This window comes from Carya illinoinensis, chromosome 2 (genome assembly GCF_018687715.1).
Source record: "Carya illinoinensis cultivar Pawnee chromosome 2, C.illinoinensisPawnee_v1, whole genome shotgun sequence".
NCBI classification, from domain to species: Eukaryota; Viridiplantae; Streptophyta; class Magnoliopsida; order Fagales; family Juglandaceae; genus Carya; species Carya illinoinensis.
In genome coordinates, this window is record NC_056753.1 from 6,385,581 (window position 1) to 6,403,470 (window position 17,890).

Sequence of the window (17,890 nt, forward strand, 5' to 3'; positions counted from 1 at the left end):
GCGGGGTAGGGAAAAAACTCATCGCCCCCCCCCCCCCAATGGGGGTGGGGTGTAGGAAGGGTGGCTGCCCACCTGTGTAGGGTAGATAGTATCCTTAATTAAAAAATCGAAGCAGAAAAAATCGATAAATATCAACGCAATATGTGAACAATATTTGATATTTAAGTTACGCAATAATTCAAACTCTACATCACATTTGTGAATAAACCTGTAAACATAGAATTAGACTAGTACTTTTAAAGGGATATATGTATAATTATTTTACAATTCTTTTCAAATTAATTAATATAATTGTGTAAATTATTTAAAAATATTTTTAATTTTACATAATTACCTTTCATTTTAAATAGAATTATAAAATAGTTGTAAGTTTATTATTTTCTATTCTTAAAATTCATAGTTATTTATTTAAGTTTGTAGACTATATCATGATCAATAGTGCTACAGAAACCGCCACGCGCACCATTGGGGGAATCCGCAGCCACATCAGCTAATTTATTAATTAAAAAAAATAAACAAAAGCAAGAAAATCGAACCGAATGGAAATAAGGGAAGATTTGTGATTTCAAAAGCCAAAAACCAGAAGAAACGGGTCTGGAGGGAAAACATTTGTCGTCGTCGTCTTCGGGTCTGGAGGGAAATTTTTTGTTGCCGTCTTCTTCGAGTTTGGAAGAAGGAAGAGCCCTACCTCGTCATCTTGTCTTCAAATCTCTATTCGTCGGCTTCTTGTCTCCGTGGCTAGCTTCAGGTAAGATCTTGGTTTTCCTTTTATGAAATCTGAAGGTGAAATCTTGGTAAGATCTTGGTTAGAATTTCATTTTCCTTGGTTTTTAGCTTCTGAAATCTTAACAATAAGACACACGCAGAATGCGAAGAAGAAGATACAACCAAAGCATGCATTTTTTTTTAAACTATAGTAGTACTACTTGGAACATACCCACATGCTGGATGCAAGTTCAGCCATTAGCTTTGGGTTCTCGATTTCATGGAAAGGAGGGAGAGAGAGTTGTAGATGACGAAAGGGAGGGATTTCAATTTCATGGGAAAGAGGGAGAGACAGCTACAGACAACGAGAGGGTGACTTGGAAAAGATGAATGAAGGGAGAAGAGCGAGGAGAGAGCAGCAGATTGTAAGAGGGAGGCTAGGAGAAAAAGACGAATGAGGGAGAAATTCAGGGTCCAAACCAGGCAAAGGAGAATTTGTTTCTGAAACACGCCATTTTGATAAATCTCAAAATGCGCCGTTTCATTCCACGGAAGCAAAGGTTCCCCCGCGATGCCCATGCTCGGTTGCAAATAGCATTTTTGTATCATAATATATATAAATATTGTGAAAAATTATGACATATCTATTAGGTGTGAAAAGTATGTTAATGAATTTTTATTTCTGTAAATTTGAAAAAATAAAAATTTATTATATTTTAATATGAATTTCCAAATTGCTCCATTTGTTGGTTAAATTTATTAATATTTCATCTTTGTCATTTTCGAATTTAAATAGGTTCGCTGCCACCTAATGAGAGCGTGCTTGTCCCGAAGGAAACAGGCGGCGCGTGTTACTTTCAATACTGACATGCGGAAGCTTTTTTTTCCCTCTAACGGGCGCTCTTTCTCCCTCTATTCGCTGTGTAGTGTGTTACTCTGAAATTCTGTCCGTCTCTCTCGTCGATCGCTCCTAACTAACCAAGAGACACTGAAATCACAGATCAAAATACCTAAATTCTTACGACGTCACTGTAATTTTATCTCTCGTGTTCCTGATCGGGGTAAACGAAAACCCTATATTTTTGGAGCTTGTAGATTATACCAAAATCCTATAGTTTGTTTCTCTCGATGCTTGTCCGGAGCTGATTTGATCAAAATTCGATAATCTTTTGTGATGATTTGTTGATTCATTTCCTACAATATGCGAGATTTGGGGTTTGATTTGTGAGAAGGCTAATTTTCTAAATTTTATGTGTACATATCTGTTTCTTGGGCTTGAATTTCCGGAAATAGGGTTTTGTAAGGTCGTTTGAAATTGCACAAATTTAGAAATAGGAGTTTGGGGGTGGTTTCTAAATTTTTGGTTGCGTGGGCGATTCTTGTAGATTGAGCTGGATCGTAGAAAGAAACATCAAGCTTCTAGAGTTGGCAGTTTGGAGATTTTCAATGATTTTGATTAGTTAGTATCGAGGTTTGGCTTGGAAATTCCAAACCTAGATCAATGAGAAGGAATTGGCAATTCGATTTCACTAAATTGTAGGGTTTTACTAGTGTAGTTTCTTGAATAGCAGGTGGATTGTCCTTGGGTGGATGTAGTTTCAAAATATTCAAACTATGTCGGAGTATTTTAAGAAGCAGATGACGTTATGATTTCTGGGCATTGCCTAGTGGGCAGGAGTTTGTATTAGAGTTGGTGAAGCTTTCCGGGTATTGGTTTCCGTGGTTGAGACCGCACACTGTTTTGCTGTCATCATATTGTTTGTTCCAAACTTTGCAGAATGAGCTTAGAGAATGAAGACCAAATCTTATTGGATCAGCCATCTGAAACGAATCATGAATGGCAAAAGTAATGAACTTCTGTTTCCAGTTCCAATTTTTATGGTTGAAGTTTTCTTTTCTGAGCTTTTATGTTGTATTTGCTTCTCCTCTTTTGGTGAACTCTGATAAAAGACTGTTTTAATGATGCAGGAAATTGAAAATTTTATATAAAAGGGAGTTTTTATTGTCATTAAGCGAATTGGATGTTTGCAGAAAGTTGCCTAGTGGGCTTGATCAATCAATTTTGAGGTAAGATGAATCTTTTTCTATAGGAGCTAATAAGCATACGTCTTTATAGTCCGCATTTGTGAATTTTGACGATGGAGTACCCTTTTTTTTATATCATTGCCTTGCATGGCTTTACTTACTGCTACCAGTTTACTCATGCATCATGATATGCATTGTTCTTAATCTGATTTTTTTTTTGTAACAAAATTAGTGAATTTGAGGATTCTTTCCAAGATCAGCAAAGAGTTTCTAGCGCCTTGTCATCACATAGTTACAGGCGTAACGAGTATGGTTCATCCCCACCTACCAAAGGGGATTTCAATAGCTATTCTTGGGGTGTCCATGGAAGATGGGAAAGTCGTTCATCTGTTCGAGGCGATAAAGATAGTGACTCGCAATCCGATTGGGAGTTGGGTAGGATATTCCATGCTCATGTTGATAATTTTTTTAGTTGTAAATTGTTTTACTTGGACTAGTTTGTAATTTTTTTCTATGCATAGCTATTTATGCATGTTTTCCCCATGGAGCTTAAATCCCCTCCAACAATTCATTGAAAGTGTAGGTTGACAATATATATTTAGCGCACTTTCTTTTGTATTAGACATTTACACTAGTAATTAGGAAGTTAAATACATTATGACAAAGCATTTACTAAATTTGTAAAGGTAGTAATGAATTAATTGATAAATCATGTCTTGCAATATCCAATTGATTAGAAATTTATCATGTTGTCAGAATTCCACACTCAAAAGGCTTTAAAAACTTATTTATTGGTCCTAAACTCAGTCTCTTTTGGTTTACATGGAAGTTGTTGATGTAAGGAGAAAACACTTGAGAACTAATTAGTTGTTGAGTCATAGGTCAAATGACCACGTTAAATGATTTGAAGGGAGGGTGGGAAATCCTTCAACATGCAAGTTCTTGCATGGTTTTTTTGAAGAAAACTTTGATATAGGAGAGGTGTAAGCACGGATGTCCTTTGTCTTGCTTTTGAGAGGGTTGCCAGAAAATGTTTTTTTGAGAACTATTCAACTTCATTGAAAAGCTCAAAAAGTTCAATCCAAGTACATTTGATATATAAAAGAGAGACGCCTATCTAGAAGGTGCAAAAGATACAAGAAAATCTTTTTTTTTTTTTTTTTTATAAGTAGCCAAGGAAAGTTTTTTGTGAAAGTGAGTAGGAAAAATGATTAGACAAAGAATGTTGTTTTGAGAAAACTATTTTTTCAGTCATGTGCTAAGCCAAACTACTCCGATTGAAGAAGTTACTCCACAAAGCACTAGCAACCTGGAATGTATTAAAAGATGATCTATTCATCTTACACATTTTTTTTTTGTAAGTAAGAAATTTATTGAAACCACGTAATTAGGCATAGCCCAAGTACACAGGAAGTATACAAGAGAAAACACCTAATTCTAAGCTAAAGCTGAAAAAGAGCACGAAAATCATTGGGGCAGAACCCATCCATTACAATAATCGAAGCCTAGAGCAACAAATTATGAAAAAAGAGAGCTCTAATCCAATCCACCAAGTGTTCTCTACTGTCGAAACAGCAATCGTTCCTCTCATTACAAATACACCACATAAGACAAAGAGGAACCATCTTCCAAACAGCCGGTGTTTGACCATTTTTTTGAGTCCCTCTCCAACATGCCAAAAGATTCACCACACTCTTGGGCATCACCCAAGCAAAGCCAATTACACATGTAGCACCAATTATTGATAACTTTATTTCTTTTCCTTGGATTATCCATGGTGAGATTCTTTCCTATTTCGAAAAATTTTATAAGCACAATGTGCTGAATTCTTAATGTTCTCTTTTCTTGCTGGAGGAACAGCAGTGAGTGTCCCTCCTTTGCGTTCATTTGATATATGTCACCTAATTGACTTGTTTGTTTAACAGTTCTTCATGCCTGCATGTTGTTTGCATGCCCTGAAAGCAAATGAAATATATTTCTTTGTGTAAATGTTTTCCTGGCATTCTATAGATTGATACAGCATTCTATCTATACCTGCCTTCGTGATCTTAATTCTGTCCCGCATCAGTAATGCATAAAGCATTTGCTATGTAATGCTCAGTTTTCCTGCAACATCACAAATTAGTTTGTTTTCAAGTGCTGAGATCTCGATGGATGGTGGGTTTGTCTAAAAAAAAACAACTGATCTAGACCTGTGTGTTGTATGCTTTAACCATTCATATCAACATGCAGATTCAGGTAGGCGCTATGGCAACCAATCTCGACGATCTTGGCAAGTTCCTGAGCATGATGGACTTCTTGGTAGTGGTTCTTTCCCAAGACCATCTGGATTTGCTGCAGGAGTTTCGGCTCCAACATTTCGAGCTAATGTTCACTCCCAGCTCAATAAGAGCAATGAGCCCTATCATCCTCCTCGGCCTTATAAGGTTGGACTCGTGCTTGTTGATGTTCCTCACTCAGACTGTAATGCCTGTAGTCTTGAATTTGGAGTTATACATCCCTTTTTCAATGCTATAGCATGATTTTTCTACCTTGAAGAGTAAATGTAATGCAAAAAGGACGAAGCCAGTTGCAATTCGTTTTGTACAGCCTCCTGAATACTGAGTTTTTTTTTTTTTTTCTTGCTGTGTATTCTTCAGGCAGTGCCTCACTTACGAAGGGAAACCAATGACTCCTACAATGACGAAACATTTGGTTTTTCTGAGAGCACAAGTGAGGACAGGGCAGAAGAGGAAAGAAAGCGAAGAGGTAATTTGCAAATTCTGCCAGATTGACTGGCTGATGCCACTGTTGTGTGTGTGTGCGTGTACGTGTATCTTAGCTACTTAATTGTTAACCGTTTCTCTAGTTAGTGAGTTTAAAACTGATGACTTGGTTTTCAGTTTCCTTTGAGCTAATGAGGAGGGAACATCAAAAAGCATTTCAAGAAGAGCAGAAGTTAAATCCTGACAAGCGTAAATATGGATTCGACATTACCACACTGCTAGAGGATTCCAAAGATGAGAAGAGCCTTTTGAATAGAAGCAGTGTGTCAGATGACCCCGTGACACCAAAAGCTTCACATAATGATTCTGAGAAATCTTCTTTTCCCCCACAAACTCCTGCATCCAGACCACTTGTACCACCTGGTTTTACAAGCACAGTTTTAGAAAGGAATTTTGGATCAAAATCCGTAATTCAACCGCATACAGTGGAGGTAACCGTCTTTCATTTTCATCTGATTTCTATGCTTGGAAAGTTAGTCATCTGAAAAAAGAAATGAAGAAGAAAAATCATTAGAAAGGTGGCCAGTCATGCATCTCTCTTTTTGTATAGTAATGCGTTCTAAATATCATACAGTGAGTTACTTATAAAAAAAAAAAAAAAAAAAGATATTATACAGGGACTAGAATAAGTGGTTTACTGTTTTATTGTCTTGAAGTATTGCTTTATCGTTCTAGAAGCTTTAATCCTAAAAGTTTGTATTGCATGTGCCTTTTAAGTTTATTGAGATTTATTGTATTTATGAGAAGACTACCAGGAAAGAAGCTGAAAAGTCAGTAGCAATCTTGTGTAATTCTACCCAGATTCGGTACATTCTCAAAAGAGTAAACCCACATCATAAAGAATAAAATGCAAATTTATGGTCACTTGGACTGTTATAAGCGAATATGCCTGGGAAATTCTAGGGAGGAAAGATGATTTTGCTACTTTCCCTATCGTTATTTTTCTCTTTTTTGTTCCCTCCCCCCCCCCCCCCTCTCTCTCTCTCTCAACCTACAGTTCCATCTGCTTCAAAACCTGCAAGCAATTTTACTGATGCATAGTTTTTTCATATATGTATCTACAATTTTTTATTCATTTTTAACATATAAATGAAAGACGGGGTTTGTAGAAAAATTATTAGCTTGATTAGCGAGATATTAGAGAGCTCATACCATCTATTGATATTTTTCTGTATAGGTTTAGCATATGCTGTCTCAAGATCTTCTCTGTTTCATTTTTGTAAAACCAAATATTTTTACCCAGGATTTTTTGTCTTGCTTGTCATATGTTACCTTTGCTTGTCCTCTTATTTGTCATGCATGTTCTGTTGCTTCTGTAGGTTGTGAATCCTGAACTTGAAAACTGCCATTCACATGCCAAAGGTAACCTTATATTAAATGGTGTTTCGGATCATAAAGTGGAGGAACAGTCATCAGAACAAAAGGTTTTGGGTACACATAAACTTGGAAGTACTAGTAATAATGTTTCATTATATAACAACAGTGACAAGAATCTGGATGTACCATCCAGTAATAAGATTGATGTGGATACTCAGTTGCATAAGACTTCTTATCTTTCAGAAGCCTTTGAAGCTTCGGAAAATAGTGAAGTTATTGAGCTTAATGGCGAGAAGGTAACAAGGGATAAAATAGTTGGTGAATCCAATCATGATCGGTCAACTTCAATCCTAGATAAGCTTTTTGGCTCTGCTTTGACACCAAGTGGTGGTGGGTCCTCTAGTTCAATTGAGGTAATGGTGATTTCTAATAGACTTCTCATGCTTGCCTATTCTACATGGGTGTATGAGAGTACTGATAGCATATTGACATCTGTTTCCTTCCAAAATGGAGTTAGGCTATTCAAGGTGTATTAACTATCTATTTATCAAAAAAAGAAAAAGAAAATATCTGTGTTTTACTGAATATGACCATGCCATGATAACATGACAATACTACCTATAGAATACAAGCATGCTTTGCTATCATCAAAATTGTTCAAGCAACTGATAAATAGTTACATGATTTACAGCCAGACATGGCATGTAGTTAGTTGATTCTAAACAATAATTTATTGAAATGGGTGGAGCATTTTATGGTTCTAATGGAATTCCCAAGAGAAGTGAAAATCAATTTTTATTGGTTGAGGTTTTGAATTAACCATATGATCATTCTTTAGGTCTTTGGTCAGATCTTTTCTTGGATGATGTTTTGCTGCTTCTCCCAATGAATGGATGCATTGCTCATTTTTGTCTATTTTCTTGTTTGTAACATGATGTATCTCTTCGTCATAATTTTCTTTGTTGTTTGTGCAGCATAATACTAGTAAAGCAGATGAGACGATCCCTCATGCTTCCCAATCTTCCAAGTTTGCTCGTTGGTTTCCTGAAGAAGGTATGCCTATATCAATGTTCTGGTTTTAAGTCATTGGACTTGCTTAAGCTTTAATTGATTGTATATTGATGTTAAAAAAAATCTCACTGCAGAAAAGAAATTAGTGGCTGATCTCTCCTCCAGCAGGCCAAATGACTTCCTCTCCTTGATTGTTTCTGGCGAGAAAGGTGGATCCCGGGAAGAAGTTTCTTCTGATGTGAAGAATACAGAGCACGTGTTATCTAATTTTCCTTTTGAAAGATTTGAACCTGCAGATAAAAAATCAAATTTAACATCTGATATAATTGAAAATTCTGAGCAATTGTACAAGAATAATAAACTGCAGGCACTTCCAGCTGTCCTTACATGTGAAGACCTCGAACAGTCGATTTTGTCAGAAATTAGTGAAAATGGCTCGACTCAGCAACTGCCTGCTCAAGCCTTGAGCATTCCCTATCCAAAGACTGAGCTGCCAAGTGTTAATATTAATGATCATGCTTCTCAGCACCTCCTTTCATTGTTACAGAAGGGAACAGGACTGAAAGATACTGTACCATCCTCCAACCTAGACATTCGATCTTCAGAGAAACTGCAGAACAATGAGGGAGTAAGTTTTGACTCTGCAGCTCGGACAAAAGAGGTAAATTCTGAGAATTCTTCTAGTTCAGGGCAGAGTCTGACTCTCGAAACACTATTTGGGACTGCTTTTATGATGGAGCTGCAATCAGTTGGAGCACCAGTGTCTGTCCAGAGAGGCTCGGCTGGATCTGCAATAGTTGATGTTCCAGAATCTCATGAGTTTCCTTTTCCTGAAATTGATGATGCTCTTGTTCTTCCAAATGAAATAGGGTCCAATTCAACTAGTTATGAAAGCAGTGTTTTGACCTCTAAGGAAAGACTGCAAACCAAACCGGTAAAGATTGATGAGCAGTGGTTCTGTTTTGATGATCCTCAAGCTGAGCCAGATTCATTCCAGGTTCGAACTGGATTGAAGTCTAAGCTTGGTGGCTTTGACAGGCCTGTGGATACTCGGCTTTCTGAAGAGGATAGCTTGATTACAGTTAATGATCCTTTGAACCTTCAAAGTTATGCGATTGAAAAGACTGCAGCTAGAACCAATGCATTAACTTCCCCAAACACCCAAGTTGACATTGCTGAAAAACTAGCAGCTTGGAATGCCATCCTCAAAGACAAAAGAGCATTCATGGGGGGTCAAGAAGGTCCACCTTTTCTTTGTGGTGCTCGCGATAGGAGGGAGCCCAATATTACCTATCAGAATCTTAGCGTCCAACCATCTTCCCCACAGCTTCAACCCCCTCATTCTAATCATGTAGGGCCTTTGCTCCATCCATTAGATTCTTGTCCTGCTAACATTCATACACAATTGAAATTTATGACACCAGACAGAATCATCCATCATGATCCTCCACCGAATCATCAATTTCCTGCTAATATGCTTCGTCCTCAATTTCGTCATCCCAGCCCTGGATTGACTGGGTTTGATCTTCCCAGTCACCACCCTATGTTGCAACAGATGTACTTGTCAGGCAACTTTCCTCCACCTCACCTGCTTCGAGGATTTCCCGGGAGTGCACCAATGTCCACTCAGCCAAACAGGGGTGCACCTATGCCTCATGCCAGCAATCAGATGACTGGTTCTATGCCTGAATTAAATCCATTGCAAGCTTTTCCTTTTGGTCACCGGCAACCCAACTTTGCTGGTCTTGGATTGCCACCACCAGGTAAAGCACTCACCCATATGGTTTGTCTTGTCGGTACTGGCTTTTCTGGTTTAAAAATGACTACTACTTATATAAAAAAAAATTAAATGTAAGTGCTTCCCATGCATATTTTAATTGGCCTATCATAGTTTTACGACAATGGCTTCACATGTGATCAAATTGTGTTACACATGGTTCACAACGACTTGAGGTTGTCTTGGCTTAGGATGGTAGACTTCTGCTCAATCTAAGATCAGAAGGAATGCATAGGATGGTAGACTTTGCTAAAAACTTACCACGTTATGTACCCTTACCTTTTCAAACTTCCCATTTGCACAAATTTCCTATTTTTGGAATGACTGAAAAGTTCTTCAAATGAAATGTAACATTAAACGGTAACCTGAATGTGAAATCATTGATATTTCTCTCTACCTAATTGGTCTTGATGTGTCAAGTGATGACTTGCTATAGCAGCCTTCCATGATTTCTTTTCCAGGAAGTGTACATTAACTAAGTGCCATTTTTGGCATTGCGTCTTTTTTGGGGTCGGGGGGAGGGGGAGTTGGGTTGGGTGGAGTTCGGACAGTCCTGAATTGAAAGGAATGCTGGACGTATAATCATTCTCCATTGCATTTGTTATTGTTAAGAATTTTTAAAATGTAAATCTTAAATAGAATAGAGGGGGAAAGAAGAGAAGGAATACTTCATCGTCTGAGAAATTGCTTGACTATCATATTCATCTTTTGTCATTGATGTTTTGTCGATTCTCAGCTCCTGAAATTGGTGGTGTTAGTACTCACCCAGAGGCAATCCAAAGGCTTATCGAGCGGGAGCTTAGGTCAAAATCAAAGCAGGTTCAACCTTTTGCTGCTGCTGACCGTGGTCAGGGAATGTATGGTCATGAAGTGGATATGGGTTTTGGTTATAGATGATGATTATTGAATGTATGCTTGTGTATATTGCTTTGTGTTCATGTCTCTTGCTAAGATCTGCAAGTCCAGTCCTTGTATCAGTGGTGGAATGAATGCTTCTTTCAAGGGGCATTAGGTGGCTTAGCTTAGTAATGGAATTTTCTGGCAACTAGCCCTTAGTGAGTTTTAGGCTAATTCCATCCTGTTCACTTGTGGCTTGTGTCGAGTTTGAGTTATTAGTCTTAAAAATTGTTCTTAAATTCATCTGAGATCACATCCTTTCCTGTTTAACTTCAAATTGTACAAATTAATCTGTCTAAATAACGTACGATTGAAAACAAAGCCTGAAAAATGCAAATTGCCAGTTCACTATAACATGCGTGGATAGGGGTGCCATGCTTTGTTATTCTTATAATTATTTTGATTGCTGTGTTTGGTTCCTTACTGCACTCAGTGCAGTTCATATTTAAACTACTATCATCATCCAAACACATAGTTTATACCATTTTTAGTTCAATTCAAATTGAATTCATCGTCGGCCCATAACTGACAAATTTTAATGGCTCTCTCTCTGGGTTTTCCATATCTCTCATGGGGCCCACATGGCTAGCATTATATTGGCAGACCACTTACATACTTTTTATTACTTTATGCGGTACTTTATTGCTTTTGCATATTAGCGCTATGGCTGTAGGTGAGTTTGTACAAAAAAAAAATTGTCTTTTACATTGGCAATGAAAAGGAATGCTAGGTAAACAATAGATTTTAATGGTGAAATTTATTTATTTTTACAACTTTATATATATATATATATATATATATATATATATCTAAATTCATCTTTAATATCCAAACACACTTAAATTCATCTCAAGTAAATTTTATAAAATTCATTCAACTATCTCAACTCACTACTATTTATAAAAAAAAATCAAATTAACTTAACTCAATTTAGTTTAACATCCAAACTCAACCTAGCATTGCATTAAACTAAATCAGATACGTAGATGGACTACATCTTTAAGCTTACGAGGGTCACATATGCAACGATACTAGCATATATGGCTTACACACGAGTTTCGCACATGCTTGTCAAATGGTGACATTTGTTTTTAGTCAAAGGTGGGAAGGGAGATCAGCGGCTTAACAGTATTATGGTGTGGCGTATATGTGCTTAAGTAGCCGGAAAGCAATAGATTGAGGGCATGTTTGGATATGTTGTATTTGTTTTTTGTGAAATTGAAAAGTGTTTTCTATTTGAGTAATCTTTAAAGATGAAATTATGAGAAGTTATGATAATTTTAAATATTTTGTGCGTTCAAACATGTCCTCGAGTCTTTTTTGACTTTGAGAAAAAACTTAATAAGCAATGATTATGCGGCCTTGGAATTCTATTGCTTAGAGTATTCTCAATGGCTTATGTATTATATAAAAAATATAAATTATTTGAAGAATTGCTCACAAAGGGAATTCTATCCGATTATGTAAAAGGAAATCTAAAATATAATTCTCTACAGTAACTAGCTATATAAAGCGGATATTGTTCATCCTGTAAATTTTTTTTATTATTTATATTTCATTTACTCTCTCATTTTCTTTTGGGGACTGCTACTATGCCACCCAGTGGTGACCACTCAACGTGCCCATAGGCCATATGCCAATTTTTTTTTCCTTTTTCCTTTTTACATGTTTTAAATATCTTTAAATATTTTTTTAAAAAAAAATATATACTCTAATAGTTATTTTCTTAACCATTATGCAAAAAAAAAAAAAAAAATTAAATGGGCGGTCTAAATGTGGGGGCAAAATTATGGGGCATAGTATCATTTTCCTTTTCTTTTATTTTGATTTTCATCATGTATGCTAATTCTTTTTATTGTTCATCATTTAAAACATATCTATTTCATTTTCATTTAAAACATAGGACTGGATTATATTACATTATATATAAAATATATAATATATATATATATATATTGATTTTGCAAATTTATTGGTAGAAATGAAATATTTAAAAAGAATAAAAAAGATTATTTAAATGATATGAAGAAAAATTAAATAAATTGATTATGATATATTGTAAAAGTCAGTATGTAGAATAGAATCAGTGAGATTTTGTAATATATTTTAAAGGATAAGATAAAAGAACCACTGTGAATACTCTTGTACACATTTTAGTTTAGGATTAAAATATTTATATTTGATTAATATTTGAATGTTTAGATAAGATGAGATGAGTCTACCTCAACATCTAAATGGAGCCTAAGGCCTTTACACCATACACAACCCACATGGTATAAATTAATTTATAAGATTGAAGTTTTAAAATTGAATTATTCTACTCACTAGCTAGTCCTACACCACATACTGCTGATGTGTGCTTTTATTTTATATTTTTTTTTTACTCTTAGCACGTATGTGCTATAAGGCCGTTGAATAGATTTTTCTTTTAATAAATTTATTGTCAAAATCAAATTATATCAAGTGATTCGTGTGTGATGTAGAGGTTTTAAAATAAGTTGTTGAAAGTGCTCTAATATATTATAATTTATATAGGTTAGTATGTGTATATATATATGAAAATTTCTACTCAACAATCTTACACCACATACTTGCTTTTAGTTTTAATTTTTTTTATTTTTTTTCTTAACAGATGTGTGGCAGGGATGGGCAGCCGGGCCACGCACCCCGCTGCCCTACCCTTGCAGGGGGGAGAACTTAACAATCCAATACTAGAAAGACGCCATTTTATGTTGTTTTATGATTGGATGGTTTTCTTAATATATAAATAAAACATAAATATGTTTATTATAGATATATAATATTTATGTATGTATATAATATATTTTTATATTTATATATATAGTAGGCCGAGGTTGGCCCAGCTCGTCTCCAGCCTTTGCTGGGGGGCCAGATGCAAACGGGGCCATCCGCCCCCAGCATCTAGCAGAATGGTGATTTGCCTACTCACTAGCTAGTCCTACACCATATACTGCTGATGTGTGCTTTTATTTTATATTTTTTTTACTCTTAGCACGTATGTGCTATAAGGTCGTTGAATAGATTTTTCTTTTAATAAATTTATTGTCAAAATCAAATTATATCACGTGATTCGTGTGTGATGTAGAGGTTTTAAAATAAGTTGTTGAAAGTGCTCTAATATATTATAATTTATATAGGTTAGTATGTCTATATATATATATATGAAAATTTCTACTCAACAATCTTACACCACATACTTGCTTTTAGTTTTTTTTTTTTTCTTAACAGATGTGTGGTAGGGATGGGCAGCAGGGCCACTCACCCCGCTGCCCTACCCCTGCATGGGTGGGGCAAATCACCATTCTACTAGATGCGGGGGGCGGATGGCCCCGTCTGCATCTGGCCCCCCAGCAGAGGCTGGAGATGAGCTAGGCCAACATCGGCCTACTATATATATAAATATATAAATATATTATATACATACATAAATATTATATATCTATAATAAACATATTTATGTTTTTTTATATATTAAGAAAACCCTCCAATCATAAAACAACACAAAATGACGTCTTTCTGGTATTGGATTGTTAAGTTCTCCCCCCCCTCCTCTCGCAATGACCCCTGTTGAGCCACTCCCCTTCTTTGTTCTCTCTCTCTCTCTCTCTCTCTCTCTCTCTCTCTCTCTCTCTCTCTCTCTCTCTCTCTCTCTCTCTCTCTCTCTCTCTCTCTCTCATTTCTGTGTCTTCAATCCTCATTGCCTTCAGTCTCCCGCTCCGTCGTACGCCATCAGGCCTGTAGCTGTCCGTCTGCATCTCCGTTGTCGAAGGTAAGTTTCTAAATCAATTCTCGAACTCTCACTGGCTTTCATTTTTTTTTTGTTAAGTTATGGAGGATGTGGTTAAATGGAGGAGTTGGAAAATGAGATTGTGAATTGTGTGCTATGGATAAGCAATTTGTGCATGTGTTTTGATGTTTGTATTAATTTTTTGTGAGATTTGTGACTTTAAGATTTCAGATTAAAACCCTAAATTAATTTAGGGAAACTCTTAATTGATTTTGTCAATTTATTTGCATGATAAAATGATGAAACACATCATACAGAAGAATCTTTATTATTATTATTATTATTATTATTATTATTATTATTATTATTATTTAACTTGAATTAGCATTTTAGATAATTGATTTGAAAATTCTAGAAAATTTGATTATATTTAAGTATCTAAAAATTCAGTTTGATGGAAATAGAAATTGAAAGAAATGATCAGTAGTACCACTACTGTGTTGATTTTAACATAATCATGTAAGTCAAACTCTAAAACATTTAATATAAGAATGAGGATTACTAATTACATAACATGTTTGTTTTATTATATTAATAATTATTATTATGTCCTGAATATGAAGTAATAATAACACATCTGCATGCTATATATTTTTCATTTTTATAAACACTGTTTTAGCTTATATAAATAAAATGTTTGTTGTGTTACCTGTCAATATTTTTGAACCTATTGTATTTACTTGCTTATATAATTAAAATGTTTGCACGGGTGATTGTTGCATGGTTTTGATAGTTGTTGTGATGTTTGCTTAATTTTAGATTTTTGTTAATTTTGTAAAATGTCTACTTTATCATATTTTAGTGATAGCTCTCCTGTCACTACCCCAACACCTAACCCTATACCTACCACTAGCCCTCCAGACCCTACCCCTATGCCTATGGACCCTTACCTTGCCCCCTTGTCCAAAAAAAGCAAGAAATCAGTTTGCATAATTTGGTCTCACTTTACCAAATTAGAGGTAGTGACCCCAATAACCTCCAAGTTAAGTATAACCACTGTGGTAAAGTTTATGGATATCACTATAGGAAATATAGTACATCCCAATTAAAGGTCCACTTAGAAGAACAATGCAAGAAGAGTCTAATATTAAAATCTTTATAAGAGAATAGTCAATCTAAATTAGAGATTGGACTAAATATATGGTGGATGAGAGTAGTGAGGGTTCAATGTTGAATGTGTATACTAAGTATGATCCTGATGATTGTAGGAGAAAGTTAGCTCATATTGTTTTCATGGACGAGCTATCTTTTTCAATTTGTGGATGAAAGATGGTTCCAAGAATATTCTATTGACTTGGAACCTAAGTTAATCTTCCTCTCACCATATAGTGTCAAAAGATATTAAAAAATAGTACAAGAAAGAGAAAGATTTGTCAAGCGGTCAATTGGCGGGTCAAGTAGTTTGCCTCACTACCAATACTTAGACATCTATCTAAAATTATAAATACATGTCTTTAACTGTGTATTTTATTAATTGTGATTGGACACTACACAAAAAAAAATTATAAAATTTTGTTAAATTTTTTATCACATGGGTGAGACAGTTGGGAAGGCCTTGGAGGCTGCAATAAATGAGTGGAGGTCGGCAAGGGTTTTGACAATTACAGTTGATAATGCATTGTCTAACAATGTCGCCTTAGGACATCTTAAGACCTATCTTAGAGAGGCGAATAAAATAATCTTGGGTGGTAAGTGTTTGTATGTTAGATGTGCTGCTCATATTGTGAATTTAATTGTCACTGACGGTTTGAAAGATTTTGATGACTAGGTTGCACGGGTCAAAACGATTGTTAGATTTGTGAGGTCTTCTCCTACTAGATTTGAGAAATTCAAGGCTGCTGTGAGAAATGCGGGCATATCATCTAAGAAGGGCATTTGTACTGATATTCTTACAAAATGGAACTTAACCTTCTTGATGTTGGAGGCGGTCCAAGAATATAAGGCGGCCTTTATATTATTGGGTGATGAAGATATTCAATATATAAAATATTTTGATGAGCACGGGAGATTAGGGAAGCTTATTGATGATGATTGGGAGATTGTTACTACTTTTGTAGATTTTTTGAGACTTTTATATGATGTCACATTGAGGTTATCTGGTTCTTTGTACTTTACATCTAATGATTTATATTAAGAAATATATAAAGTGAAAGAAGAATTGGATGAAATGTGCAAGGGTGACCATATTAGGATATAGAATATGACATTGATGATAAGGTTCAAATATGACAAGTATTGGAGATATTTGAGTAGGCTAAATATTTTGTTATATGTGGCTGTTGCTCTTGACCCCCGATATAAGATTGATGTCATGATATATGGTTTGGACTTGCACACGGGAACGCATGGGCTGAGCTTGTTTCTACAAGGGTTAGAGAAATACTGATTAAATTGTTTGATGAGTTTACCATGATAAGGGGTAGTAATATAGCTACACCTACACCTACACCCACACCCCACCTCCTCCAAAAGCTGGGGCTGGGAATAGGGTGAGAGGTTGGAGCTGAACCTCTTACTAGTCTGTCAATTTACAGAAGTTCAGTCGGAAGTAGACAGATACTTGGCAGTGGATCTTCACTCATATACACAAGACTTTGATAGATTAGCATGGTGTAAGACTAATACCGTTAAGTGTCCTATTTTTGGAGAGATAAGTCGTAGTATTTTGGCCATCCCTATTAGCACTGTTGCCTCAAAGTTGGCTTTTAGTACCGGAGGGCGTATACTAGATCCATTTTAGAATTCATTGTCTGCTACCACTATGGAGGCATTGATTCACGCACAAAATTAGATCAACGGAACAACAATTTATGTTTCGGATATTCTTGACTATGAGGAGGCCAATGAGGAGAAGAGTGGTCATTAGCCTAGATTTGTTAATTGTTGATTTTATTTTCCAATTTTGATTTATTGATAATTTTATATGGTATTAATTTCAAATTTAATTGTTGTAACAATACACATGATAACGTTTACCTCCGCTGTAGTATGATTTCGTGGTATTGGACCCACTATTGCCATTTCCCATAGCCTCATAGATTTGTACAATTGTTTTTTTACCTAATTTTTTTTATATTTATATAATTTTTGGTATCTAATTATTTGTTTTGTATATTTTAGCTTTTATAATCTTAGTGTCATATGCTCAATGCTAATCCCAAGCCCAAGGACCCAATGATCTACTTTCATCTTGACCCCATCTCATCTTGGTCAGTTAGATTTTTATTTGTAATTTTCTCATTTCAAAATATGTTTGCATTTTTAATATTTGTTTCTTATTTATAATTCTAATTTATTTTTCTAATAAATTGTTAATATTTCGGGTTTTATGATCTCATAGTCCTACAACAAGCAACATCACTGACTTTTCCACCCATGGCCACTCCAAATGTCAATCAGCTCAATTACAAGTCTAGAATGTTATTCTTGTATAGTTGTATTCACTTATTTATAATGTTGCTACAAGGTCCTTTAACAGTGTAATAATGTATTTTATCATCTTTTATTTGAATTATGTGATAACTTTAATATTTTTTAGATGCATTTGTAATTTTCTAATTGTTTTCTCTTAATTTGTATTTAGTG

General features: G+C 35.4%; 1 protein-coding gene across 2 annotated transcripts; it reads left to right on the plus strand.

Moving 5' to 3' along the window:
* Nucleotides 1-1,519: 1,519 nt before the first annotated feature.
* LOC122299158 lies at nucleotides 1,520-10,767 on the plus strand. 2 transcript variants are annotated; one of them, XM_043109174.1, is made up of 11 exons: nucleotides 1,520-2,551; nucleotides 2,674-2,772; nucleotides 2,963-3,165; nucleotides 4,963-5,156; nucleotides 5,370-5,478; nucleotides 5,613-5,926; nucleotides 6,815-6,857; nucleotides 7,056-7,225; nucleotides 7,787-7,865; nucleotides 7,958-9,586; nucleotides 10,337-10,767. In XM_043109174.1, exons 1-11 carry the CDS (start codon nucleotides 2,484-2,486, stop codon nucleotides 10,495-10,497), a joined length of 3,069 nt encoding a protein of 1,022 aa, XP_042965108.1. In that variant the 5' UTR covers nucleotides 1,520-2,483; the 3' UTR covers nucleotides 10,498-10,767. The 2 variants fall into 2 exon arrangements, with proteins under 2 accessions (XP_042965108.1, XP_042965099.1); XM_043109165.1 differs by having other exon boundaries at nucleotides 6,815-7,225.
* Nucleotides 10,768-17,890: the final 7,123 nt, after the last annotated feature.